Below are 13,741 nucleotides of genomic sequence, written 5' to 3' on the forward strand. Positions count from 1 at the left end.
GGAGGTTAACAGGTTTACGAGAGTTGTGGGGATTAAATCAGGAGAAATGCAGGAGTAAAAGAACCAGAAAATTCTTTTAATGCACTGACTATTATTCTGTGATATGGATGGCCTGTGCTGCCTGAAATGGTGGAAACAGATTCACCTTCGAGAAAGGGCAGCTTTAACGTGTCTGAGACTTTTAGACTCCAGGAAATTCAAGTAGGTCATGCCAAAAATATGGAATATGGCTCCGCCTATTGACAAAGTGGGGTAAGACACCATTGGTGCTGTCCTGAACCAGACAACAATTTTTAAACATAGAAAGATAAACACTAGGTGCAGGAGTAGGCCATTTGGCCCTTTGAGCCTGCACCACCATTCAATATGATCATAGCTGATTAACCACTTTCAGTATCTCACTCCCACTTTCTCTCCATACTCCTTGATCCCTTTAGCCATAAGAGCCACGTCCAGCTCCCTCTTGAACATATCTAATGAACTGCCCCCAACAACTATAGAAATAAAAATTTTACCATCTGCTGTGGTGTGATTTGAACCTGGGTCCCCAGAGCATTACCTTGGGATTCTGGATTACTAATCCAGTAACGATACCACCACACCATTGCTTCCCCTACTAAGTGTAAAATCTGGAATATCGAAACACCCGATATAGCCCTTTGGCTTTCTTTAGTATCATAGAATTCCTACAGTGCAAAAGGAGGCTATTCGGCCCATCGAGCCTGCACTGACCACAACCCTACCCAGGCTCTATCCCCATAAACACACATATTTATCCTGCTAAGGGGCAATTTAGCATAGCCAATCTACCTAACCTGCATATCTTTGGAGTGTGGGAGGAAACCGGAACACCCAGAGGAAACCCACGCAGACATGGGGAGAACATGCAAACTCCACACAGTCACCTGAGGCCGGAATTGAATTTGAATTTGAAAAACTTTAAGGTGGACAAGTCCCCAGGGCCAGATAGGGACTATCCCAGAATACTGAGAGAAGCGAGGGAATAAATTGTTGAGGCCTTGGCCAAAATCTTTGTGTCCTCTTTAGCCACGGGTGAGGTACCAGAGGATTGGAGAGTAGTTAACATTGTTCCTCTGATTAAGAAAGGCAGAAGAGACAATCCGGGAAATTACAGGCCTGTGAGCCTTATATCAGTGATGGGGAAATTATTGGAAAAGGTTTTTAGGGACAGGATATAGTCACATCTGGAAGAGAATGGGCTTATTAGTGATAGACAGCATAGTTTTGTGAAGGGGAGGTCGTGTCTCACAAACTTGATTGAGTTCTTTGAGGAAGTGACAAGAAAAATTGACCAGGGCACGGCAGTGGATGTTGTATATTGGATTTTAGTAAATCCTTCAATTCTTCATGGCAGGCTGCTACAGAAGATGAGATCATATAGGATCCGAAGTGAGCTGGTAAGATGGATACAAAACTAGCTTGGCCATAAAAAGCAGAGAGTATCAGTGTAAGGGTACTTTCCTAACTGGAGGTCTGTGATAAGTGATATTCTACAAGGATCAGTGCTGGGACCTCTGCTGTTTGTAATATACATCAGTGATTTGGAGGAAAATGTAGGTGGTCTGATTAGTAAATTTGCAGATGATACAAAATCTGGGGGAGTGGCGGATAGTGAGGAAGATTGTCAGATGATACAGCTGGGTATAAATTTGCTGGAGACGTGGCAGAAAGATGGCAGATGGAATTTAACCCAGACAAATGTGAGGCAGTGCAATTTGGAAGCTCTACTGCAGGAGGAAAATATACAGTGAATGGTAGAGCCCTTAGAGATATTAGCAAACAGGGATCTAGGCTTGCAGATGCACAGTTCCCTGAAGGTGCCAACTCACTTGGACAAGCTAATCAAGAAGGCATATGGCATGCTGGCCTTTACCTTTTGGGGTGTTGAATTGAAAAGTCATGTTGCAGCTATTATAAGACTTTGGTTAGGCCGCATTTGGAGTATTTTGTACCATTCTGGTTGCCACTCTACCAGAAGGATGTTGATGCATTGGGAAGGGTGCAGAAGAGATTTACCAGGATGTTGCTTGGTTTGGAGGATATGGATTATGAAGAAAGGTTGAACAAACTTGGATTGTTTTCATTGGAGGATGAGGGGAAACCTGAAAGAGGTTTACAAGATTACGACAGGTTTGGATAGCGTGGATAGTCAGTCTTTTTCCCAGGGCCGAAGGGTCCATTACTCAAGGGGTAGGTTGAAAGTGAGAGGGGGAAAGTTGAAGAGAGATGTAAGGGGCAAGTTTTTCACACACACGGTAGTGAATGCCTGGAACATGTTGCCAGAGGAGCTGATGGAAGCAAATTCTATAACAACGTTCAAGAGGCACCTGGATAGATACATGAATAGATAGGGAATAGAGGGATATGGACCATACAGACTCGAGAAAGTATTAAATTAGAGAGGCCTCTGTGTCGGAACAGACTTGGTGTGCCAAAATGGCCTGTTCTTGTGCTGTACTGTTTTTAGTTCTGAACTCGGATCCCTGGCGCTGTAAGGCAGCAGTGCTAACTACTGTGCCACCGTGCTGTTTTATAACACCTTTTGTATAATAGGCACTTCAGAGATGTGTCATCAGATAAATGTTAACACCAACCTAAATGAAAGTGACACTAGGACCGTAAGCCTGGTTAATTATATGGTTAAAAGAAGGAGAAAGAAGAACAGATGAGAGATTCGGGAGGGAGTTCCCAAGTTTAGGGCCCACGAGGCTGAAGTCATAGTTGCCACTGGAGGGAAGCACAAGAGGCTGGAGTTGGAGGAGCACTGAGTTCCTGGAGGCTGCAGGAGATTACGAGATAAGGAAAGGAGGTGGGGTTGCGGTTGTTGGACGATGCAATTTATCGGGCGATGTCAGGTTACATTGCTAGTCTGATCTAAAGGGACCCCCACCATATTTAGCGTTGATGCTCATGGGTTTGCCATTTGAGCTTGAGTAACGGTACAATCTACTGATAGCTCGTATTCAAGTTCCAGCCAAATCTCTTGCTATTAGCCATGCGCTGTATGCCATCAAACTCAAAAATCCCATCGACAACAGCAGCTGTCGGACCGTTTGGAATCTATCTTGACATAGGTTGCATGTTCGTACGAGAGGCAGTTGGAGTAGGGCTGGCAATCCTTTAGATTTAGTCTAGTTTGATTCCCCAGGACACTGATGTGAGAAACCTGGGAGAGATGATATAAGGTATTCAAAAAGTTGGTCCTTACATAGAAATATAGAAAGTAGAAGCAGGAGTAGGCCATTCAGCTCTTCGAGCCTGCTCCACCATTCATTATGACCATGGCTGATCAATATCTTGATTCCCCGCCATTCCCCTTTTCCCTTGATCTCTTTAGCCCCCAGAGCTATATCTGACTTCTGGAAGTCGCACAATGTTTTGGCTTCATCTACTTTATATGGTAGTGAATTCCACACATTCACCACTCCCTGGGTGAAGAGATTTCTCCTCGCCTCAGTCCTGAAAGGTTTATCCCCTATCCTCAAACTATGACCTCCTAGTACTTGTTCATTTTGAGTGTTCAGTTTGAAAAAAACAAATTGGGGATGGGAATCACTTTGTGTCATTGACAATTCCAAACAATCCAGTTATGTAATAAAATGTCTGTTTGATTTCCTTTTGGGCGGGAAGTTGGTGAACCAAGAGGAAGAACTTGGTGGTTAGCCAATGACAAGAGATTGGGGGCCAGGTTGGTCAGAGGAGGGAGATCATATTACAATATCTCCAGAAATAGGTCCAACCGGAGGTTGCAAGTGTCTCATGTGAAGAGAGCTTGGCTAGTTTCCTAAACTTAATCTATTACTAGTTTTGGCAGTTCCTCCCTGACAGCAAGGATGTGAATAGTGCCAGGTGAAATGCTTTTTTATTGGAGGAGAGGGATCACAGACACATCCAATCTTAATCCCATAAGCCATCCTGCTACTCTATCAATGGGATCAGGAGTAAGAATTTCCCATGTTGAGGGTTATAAAATAATTGACTTTCTCCATACAACCCATCCCCATCTTTTCAAAGGAACGATTTGGAGAGGCTGATGAAATCTATGTGAGTGGCATTGATAACTGTCCTGAGAACTCTGACCTCCACAACAACTATGGCGTCTTCCTAGTTGACCGAGGTAAGCAGTGGAACCATTATTATCTGACACATAGTGACTACATATTATCATTTGGACTTGTCTTCACTCATTGAGGCAAATGCTGGGGTACCACTCTTTAGGCCAGCTTCAGTAATTGCCTGGGTTTCCATTCTTCCTGTGGGAAACGGAGAGTGAATGTCAGAAGCCTTTTTTGACACCTCTCACTCCTGCAACCCAACACTTCCTTGGTCATGACTTCTGGGGAATGGTCCATGGTGTACCAGCCGGATATTGTTCCAATTCCCACATCAGTAATCCTTGTGTGAGATTGTACTTTTGATGCCAATTTGAGGCAGTTTTGGGCCCATGTTAACTTGAATTGGTTTGATATTGGTCACAAAACCATTCCGTATATGACCGTTTCTGCCAGACTTTCATTCTATTGGTTTGATTTTGAACGCTGGTCCGAGTGGTGAAAGGCATGAGTTTTTAACTTTCTGAAGAAGGTCCTCCTCTCTACTAACGTCCTGAGACATATACCTGAGAGGGAGGGGAGAGGTGGGGTGGGTGGTGAAGTCCTGCTCCCAGGTAGGTCCGTGAGTGAAGGCTCCAGTTTCAGACATGTCAATTAGAAGTAAGTGTGCCCTGGGGAGATTTGACAGCCAATCCCCTTCCTTGTGAAGAAAGCATTTAAGTTCTCTTGGTTCTTCCCCCCAGTAACAACTGAGCATTCATTGTGATCATTAAATTGCATTCAGCACTCTTAACACGCTGTGTCGGTACATCAAATTGTGAGTGTATAGGCAGCGGTCCAGGCCGGGAGACTGGCCGCAAAATGAGTCAGAAGTCCCTATGACTGATCCGTTGTCAGTTCTTGGTGATGGCAGGTTTACATTTAGCTCGAAATGGATGGCAAATGTCCCAAAACATCGTCATTTCTGGGAAAACACTCAGCCGCCCTGGCAGCAACTGTGGAGGGAAAAACAGTGATCATTTTTCAGGTTTTGATAGTTCAGAGGAAGGGTTATCAACCCTACACCTAGAAAGCTTGGCTGAACCCTGTCAGATAGAAGCCATCCAACTCATTGTGCCTGTGCCTAGAGAAAGATGTCTGAATAGTCCGAATCCCCTATTCTTTCCCCTTTGCCCATTTCTTTTTTGTTTGCTTTTAAGTACTTATCCATTTCTTATATTGCTAATTACTATTAATTTTGCTCCCACCATCTTGTCCAGAAAATGTAGCAGCAGAAGTAGGCCATTTGGCCCTTCGACTCTGCTTCCCCATTCAATAAGATCATGACTAATCCTGTGGGATAATCCTCAATTCCACTTTCCCACTTAATCCCCGTAACCCTCGATTCCCCCACTGATTAGGAATAAGTCTATCTCAGTCTTGAACGTATTTAATGACCCAGCCTCTACAGTCCTCTGCTCAATTTGAGCAACTTGCCTTTGGAATTACTTACTGATCTTTGGAATTCATTGAATTTTGTAGGAGATGCGAATGGAGCCTCGGCTCATTATTTACACGCCATTCAGCTAAATCCCAAACATTACGTTGCCATGGTGAACCTTGGTCGACTGCTGCGTTCGGCTAACAAGAACAAGGAGGCCGAAACCTGGTACAAACGGTAAGGGTGCCAAAATGCTGTGTTTTTGGTGAAACTCTGGAAGGAATTCTATCCACTTGGTCTTCTGAATCTGCTTTTTCTCGATGTTTCAGTTCATATTTTTGGTTTGCTTGGCTTCGAATCAGATTTTTTTTAAATTCATTTGTGGAACATGGGTGCCGCTGGTTGGCCAGCATTTATTGCCCATCCCTAGTTGCCCTTGAGAAGGTGATGGTGAGCTGCCTTCTCGAATCGCCACAGTCCATGTTCTGTGTGTTGACCCACAATGCTGTTGGGGAGAGAATTCCAGGATTTTGATCCAGCAACTGTGAAGGAATGGCGATATATTTCCAAGTCATGATGGTGAGTGCCCTGGAGGAGAGCTTGCAGGTGGTAGTGTTCCCGCTTATCTACTGACCTTGTCCTTCTAGATGGAAGTGGTCATGGGTTTGGAAGGTGTTGTCTAAAAATCTTTGATGAATTTCTGCAGTGCATCTTGCAGATAGTACACGCTGTTGTTATTGAGCATTGGTAGTGGAGGGATTGAATGTTTATAGGTGACAATCAAGCAGGTTTCTTTGTCCTGGAATATGTCAAGCTTCTTGAGTGTTGTTGGAGCTGCACCCATCCAGGCAAGTGGGGAATATTCCATCACACTCCTGACTTGTGCTTTGTAGAGTGGATAGGCTTTGGGGAGTCAGGAGTATTCCTAGCTTCTGACCTGCTCTTATAGCCAGTTGAGCTGCTGGTCAATGGTAACCCCCAAGGATGTTGGCAGTGGGAGATTCAGTGATGGTTACACTGTTGACTGTTAAGGGGTGGTGGTTAGCATGCCTCTTATTGGTGATGTCATTGCTTGGCATTTGGGTGGTGCAAGTGTTATTTGCCGTTTGTCAGCCCAAGCCTGGATATTGTCCAGATTTTGTTGCATTTGGATCTGAACTGCTTCAGTATCTGAGAAGTTGTGCACGGTGCTGAACATTGTGCAATCATCAGCGAACATCCCCACTTCTGACCATATGATGGAGGAAGGTCATTGATGAAGCAATTGAAGATTGTTGGGCCTAGGACACTCCTTTGAGGGACTCTTGCTGAGATGATTGACCCTCCACAGCCACAACCATCTTCCTATGTATGACTCCAACCAGTGGACAGTTTGCCCCCTGACACCCATTATTCCAGTTTAGCTAGGACTCCTTGATGCCACACTCGGTCAAATGCAGCCTTGATGTCCAGGGCTGTCACTCTCACCTCATCTGAAATGCTGGGGACCACTGGAGGAGGCTGAGATGGATCATCCACTCAGCACTTCTGGCTGAAGATTGCTGCAAATACTTCAGCCTTGTATTTTGCACTGACGTGCTGGGCTCCTCCATCATTGAGGATGGGGACATTTGTGGAGCCTCCTCCTTCAGTGAGTTGTTTAATTGTCCACCATCGTTCTCAACTGGATGTGGAAGGACAAGCAGAGCTTAGATCTGATCTGTTGGTTGTGGGATTGCTGATCTATCACTTGCTGTTTTTGCTATTTGGAATGCAAGTAATCCTGTTTGGTAGCTTCACCAGGTTGTTACCTCATTTTTAGGTATGCCTGGTGCTGCTCCTGGCATGCCTCCCTGCACTCTCCATTGAACCAGAGTTCATCCCTGGTTTGTTGGTAATGGTTGAGTGGGGAATATACCAGGCCATGAGGTTGCCGATTGTGCCAGATTGCAATTCCGCTGCTGCTGATGACCCACAGTGCCTCATTGATGCCCAGTCTTGAGTTACTGGATCAGCTCAAAGTCTGTCCCATTTAAGATGGTAGTGGTGTCACATAACATGATGGAGGTTATTCTCAATGTGAAGGTGGGACTTTGTCTCCACAGGTCTGTGCGCTGGTCACTCTTACAAACACTGTCATGGACAGATGGGATGAAAAATCTCCTCATGTTGGCTGAGTGCATTTTGATTTGATTTAGTTCATGATTATCACATGTATTTGTATACAATGAAAAGTATTATTTCTTGTGTGCTATACAGACAAAGCATACCATACATAGGGAAGGAAAGGAGAGAGTGCAGAATGTAGTGTTACAATCATAGCTAGGGTGTAGAGAAAGATCAACCTAATGTGTAATGTAAGAGTCAGGTGTGAAATCTGAACAGCCATGGAATCCCTACAATGCAACAGGAGGCTGTTTGGCCCATCTAGTCTGCACCAACTCTCCAAAAGAACATTTTATCCAGGTCTCAATTGGAGTATTTAGTCCAATTCTGGGCACCGCACTTCAGGAAGGATGTGCAAGTATTGGGGAGGGTGTAGAAAAGATCAACGAGAAACGTTCAAGGTTGAGCAAATTCAGTTACATGGTTAGTTGACAAGGCTTGGGCTGTTCTCCTTAGAAGATATGGTAGAGGTATTCAAAATTCTGAGAGCTCCGCACTGACTAGATAGGGAAAATCTCTGCTCCCTTTGGCAGAAGGATCAAGAACCAAGGGACAGCTGATAGAAGGTCTATGTCTAAAGATACAACAGTGAGATGAGGAATTTTTTGTATACAGTGAGTAGTTAGGAGCTGAAATGCATAGCCTGACAGTATGATGGAGGCAGATTCAATTGGGGCTTTCAAAACAGAGTTAGCTGAAGAAAAAACTTAGAGGGCTGTGCAGAAAAGATGGGGCAGTGGAACTCGGCAAAATGATCCTGCAGAGATTCACCAAGCATGGGTTTGGCGGGTCGAATGGCCTGCTTCTGTGTTGGAACCAAACTGTGGAGCAGATGGCTGACCTCCATTCCTACCTACTGTGGGCATACATGTGACTTGAGAAGTGAAGGACAGTGTCCCTTTAATATGTAACAGCAGAACAGGAAAAGCACAGTGCAGCATTGTAAAGACGGGTTAATGTGACTTCACTGAGGTAGTTCAATGAGCCTGTTATTTGTTTAGAACAATCTCTATGAAACAAGAGCCTTTCCTATCTCCTCAGTGCAACTGGCGATGGGCAGTAAATGCAGCGGTGGCTTCAGCATCTGTGTTTTTTGTCAAATGTGAACACAGGTAATTTTTTTTGGAGGGGGTGAATTGGGGGGGGGTGCAGGGTTTGGAACAAGGCTGGTGATGCACCCTGCAGTCAATTAGCCATTCAGCACCCACCATCTGGCCTCACACGAAAGAAATGGCCATTTGGACATGGGGCCTGGAGGGGATCATTCTCTAGCTGGAAACTAGCCCATCTCAGATCAACTAATGTGGCACAGATGAGGAATTGAACCAGGGATGTAGTGGTCCAGACGTCTCTTTTATTGCAGGAGCTGTTTTCAGACATTTTCAGTCTGTGCAGCTATGGTAATAAGACATTGTGAGAGGGCCCGAGCTGAGAAAGTTCAAACACAGCAAAGGAATATGGAACACGAGGGAGTTAAACAATTGTTGACAAAACAAAAGGAAAATTCCTCCCAGCAACATTAGCAGTAAGTCTGACAGAATCTGGGATATCTTCCATACACTGATACTTAACCAGTGTGTGTGTTTCTGTTAAACGCTTCAACCCGTCATGTGGTATAAATATATGGCAAGTGTTTGAGTGGCTGCTGTATTTGATCAGGAGAGTTTGTCAAAACCCAGTAATTTTTTGTATTTGTCAAACACTGACATAACTCTGCCTCTCTGTCTTCATGACACGTCATTAACTCAGTCTGACTCTTCTAATCTTATAGCATCACAGAATCCTAGTGTAATAGATTTGGCCCATCAAGTCTGCACTGACCACAATCCCATCTAGGCCCTATCCCCATAACCCCATTCATTTACTCTAGCTAGTCCCCCTGACACTGAGGGGCAATTTAGCACCGTCAATCCACCTACCCTGCTCATCTTTGGACTGTGGGAGGAACCGGAGCACCCGTAGGAAACCCATGCAGACATGGGGAGAACATGCAAACTCCACACTGACAGTGACCCAAGTTGGGAATTAAACCCAGGTCCCTGGCACTGTGAGGCAGCAATACTAACCATTGTGCCACAGTGCTGTCTGGAGGACAAAATTCCACAGAATTCCTTCTCATCTCCCAACAGCAGCAAAGAATCCTATTAGCTAAATTTACTCACATTCTAGGACTGGTCTTCCATGGTTTCCCAGTGCTGCTCACAAATAGATTAGCGGTCCCATTGGTGTCCAGGACTCAATACCATCTGTAACTCTATGTTTATCCAATTCTTTCCAAAAGGAGTTAATTGAAATCACATTATCCATTCCAATCCTCTTCGGAGGAAACCGTGGTAATGAGTTCCATATTGTTATCCACAATATTTGGTGATTGATTCCAAGATAATATTTTTAAAAATACAAGAGGTCCCACTCCCTCCATCTGTCTGGCGCAAACAGGACCTAGAAAGTTCCGGCTTCAGATCTCTGACCTCAGTCAGGGAATTGATCGGACTGTTGCAATCACCTCAGTGCCCAAGTGCAGGGATAATACTGGCCAGGGTCCAGGCTCATGGAGAGTGCAGGATCAGGCCCCATGCAGGCACTAGTTATCAAAGTTTAAACATCCACTTGGCCAGAAGTTCTTGGGTGTGGGTGCACAGGAGGAGAGGAAGGAAATGAGAGAGATTTAAAAATACAGCAATGGATAAACACTGAAAAATTAATAGTACCATTTTTGAAAAATGTGTTGGTTCATTAAACTCCCTCTGGGTTTATCCTGACAAATGGAGGTTGAAGCAACATAAGCAGGAAATCAGGTAAATACAAAATGCTGCAATCGCTGCAAACCTAAAACAAACAAAAGTGCTGGGCTTATTGGTCATCAACTGTAGAGAGAAAAAGGAGGTTAAAAATCAGGTGGGCAGCATCCCACAGGATAGGACGAAGTGGCAAGTGGACAGAAATAGAAGAAAGAGGAGGGAGAGATGCAGAACCCTCTTCACATCACTGTCCACATATATTTCACGCCGCACCCCCACACAGCAGGCTGGCCATGCCCCACGCGGTGCCCTCTCCCCCATCCTATCCCCCCAGCGGCACCCTTGCCCCCTCAGCACCCTCACCGCACACAGCCTGTAAATGGAGAACTGAAATGATCCTGGCAGACATAAAGTCAGAAAGCAAGGTATGAAAGGCTGTCTGTGAAAGTCCACTCTGTCATCTTTTTGATGGGATAGTAAACTGAGGCCTATCAGCCCACTCAGCTTGAGGGAAACACTCCCATGGCAGAATTACTCAAAAAAAACAGGGAAGTTATTGCATATCATCCTGGCCAATATCTATCCCTCAATCAACATTAAAAAAGCAGGTTACCTGCTCATTATCGCATGGCTGTCTGTGGAATTTGCTATGTGAAATTGACTGGATTACAGCACAGGAGGACTCCAGTGGCTGAGAAGGGAATCTGTGTGTGTGAAAGGAGCAAGAGAAATTTTTTTTCTATCTCCATCTTTTTTATGATATTTCTTCTCTGGCCTTTTCGGGTGAACCAGCGTGACCTCTGCCCCCAGCAGCATGTTTTCTGGTGTCAGAAGAGGCTCACCGTTGGCGGCCAGCGGGATCCTCCAGTCCCGCCGATGTCTATGGTGTTTTGTATGGCTCACCTGTCCTGCTGCCAGGTAATCTGGCACGGGTGACGCACCGCCTTTGATGGGACTAGAAGATCCTGCCACTGGGAATGGCTGGAAAATCCCAACCTCTATCTTTGATGGCCTTCTTATCCTTTATGTCTCCCTGTACACCCCACCCCTCATCCTGTCTCTTTTTAAATGCTGTAATGTTTGGAAGATGGGCCTGTTTCCCGAGTGAATTTGTCTGCTCTCTCTACATCTATTGCCTGGCTTGCTGCATACTTCTGCTTTGAATTCAACAGGAAAAAGGCTGATTTGACTCCAGTTTTCATAATCCAAAACTTTGTCAATTAACATTTGGAGTAAATTGAAACTATTGATTTGGTGAACGTTGTTTGTTCAGAACACTCTTGACTTTCAATAATAGGCCCCACACCCAAATCTGCAGCGGTTAAACTGGCGATTCCCAGCCACTGCGTGGCCCCGCGGTGACTTCCATACTGACAACCACTTGAATTGTTTGACCCTTGTACACTGGGGCGGAGCTGGGAGGTGGCCACACTGGCAGTTTACTCCCTCGCCTGTCGACAACCAGACTGTACTCTGGAGATGCTTGCCGCTGATAGTGATAAAAATGATGTATCAGAGAGTTGAAGGTGTTCTGTTGTTCCTGTTTGCAGAGCGCTTGAGGTAACCAGGAAGGTGGATGTTCTGTCCCCACTGGGGGCTCTATACTATAACACAGGCAGATACGAGGAGGCTTTGCGTATCTACAAAGAGGCCATTACAATGCAGCCCACAAACAGCGAACTACAGCTGGCAGTGGTATGTACACTGCTGAAGGAGATGTGAAATATTAAAGGTGGTTGACCTGAAACATTAACTCGGTTTCTCCCTCCACAGATGCTGCCTGACCTGTTGAGAATTTCCAGCATTTGCTGTTTATATTACAGATTTCCGGCATCCAGACTATTTTGCTTTTGTGTTAAGAGTTTAATTAATGTGACATGTGCTTGTTCATAGAATCGTAGAATCTACAGTGCAGAAGGAGGCCATTTGGCCTGTTGAGTCGGCACCGACCACAATCTCACCCAGGCCCTATTCCTGTAACCCCATCTCTTCACCTTGCTAATCCCCTGACAGGGTTAATTTAGCATGGCCAGTCAACCTAACCCGCACATCTTTGGACAGAGAGAGGAAACCGGAGGAAACCCACGCAGACACGGGGAGAACATGCAAACTCCACACAGACAGTGACCTGAGGACGTTATTGATCCTGAGTCTCTGGTGCTATGAGGCAACAGTGCTAGCCACTGCCCCGCCGTCCCGTGATGTTGAGAAACTATGTATTACATTGTTGTATCATACCTATCTACGTATAGTGTTTGAGGAAATCTTTTAATGCTCCCTTCACTCGATAACACTCACTGCACTTTAATGTGCCCAGCTCTGAAATATTCATTCCTCTCCAGTACATCTGCTTCTCTTTCACCCATTCTCTCACCCCCTCAGCAGCTTAGTTTCGATCTCCCACCCTTTAACTATTCCTTGCTCCAAACTCACTAGCCTCATTCTACATACTATAGTTAATCTCTCTTTCGTAACTTGCTATTCTGGAATGGTCACCGGCCCTGCTCTGGGCGGCATGGTGGTTAGCACTGCTGCCTCACAGTGCCTGGGACCTGGGTTCAATTCCAGCATCGGGTGTTGGTCAGTATGGAGTTTGCAGGTTCTCCCTGTGTCCGTGTGGGTTTCCTCCGGGTGCTCAGGTTTCCTCCCCGTCCAAAGATATGTGGACTAGGTGAATTGGCCATGCTAAATCATGTCAGCATGATTAGTGGAATAAATAGACAGGGTTAAGGGGTAGGGCCTAGGTGGGATTGTTGTTGGTGCAGGCTTGATGGGCCAAATGGCTTCCTACACTGTAGGGATTCAGTTTCGAGTCATAATCTTAATTCTCACCTCCATCTCTGATCTTCAGCAGCCCTAATGTTCTTTGGTTCTCCTGGTCCCTCAATGGCTCTTCTGCCTTCACTCTAAGCATTTGTGACTTTACTTCTTCAGTTATTCACTGTGTTCCAAGTTATTCACTAACCAGTCCCTCTTGCTCAACTCCATTAACTGGTTAATACCATTTAAATTCGTAATTCTTCTTTCCATCAGCTCATGTTCTCAAGATGAACAGTGCCATTGAAGATCAAAACCAGCGTGCCCTCTGACTGTCCACGCTTGCTCCCACTTGGACATTGCGTCTTTATTTTTATTTGCTTACAGTTCATGGCAGTCAGCAATGGCTTGTTGGTCTCGGGATATGATTCTTGCTTTGGGTGGTAAAAACAGAGAGTTTGCAAGAAGTCCTGGATTCAAGTCAAGGACAAACCTTCGTTGGAGGCGGCATGGCAGCACAGTGGTTCGCACTGCCGCCTCACAGTGCCAGCAACCCAGGTTCAATTCTGGCCTCGGTCACTGTCCGTGTGGGGTTTGTATATTCT

At 45.3% G+C, this 13,741-nt stretch overlaps 1 protein-coding gene across 1 annotated transcript in view; it reads left to right on the forward strand.

The window, feature by feature from the left end:
- Positions 1–13,741, forward strand: part of tmtc1 (transmembrane O-mannosyltransferase targeting cadherins 1) — a 177,065-nt gene that overhangs the window by 145,926 nt on the left and 17,398 nt on the right. Inside the window, exons 13-15 of the mRNA XM_080190684.1 lie at positions 4,036–4,138; positions 5,595–5,730; positions 11,930–12,074. Coding sequence (XP_080046810.1) covers positions 4,036–4,138; positions 5,595–5,730; positions 11,930–12,074 — 384 coding nt within the window. The remainder of the gene's footprint in view (positions 1–4,035; positions 4,139–5,594; positions 5,731–11,929; positions 12,075–13,741) is intronic.

The sequence above is a fragment of the Carcharhinus amblyrhynchos genome, chromosome 6 (genome assembly GCF_965287045.1).
Source record: "Carcharhinus amblyrhynchos chromosome 6, sCarAmb.v2.hapA, whole genome shotgun sequence".
Lineage (NCBI taxonomy): Eukaryota > Metazoa > Chordata > Chondrichthyes > Carcharhiniformes > Carcharhinidae > Carcharhinus > Carcharhinus amblyrhynchos.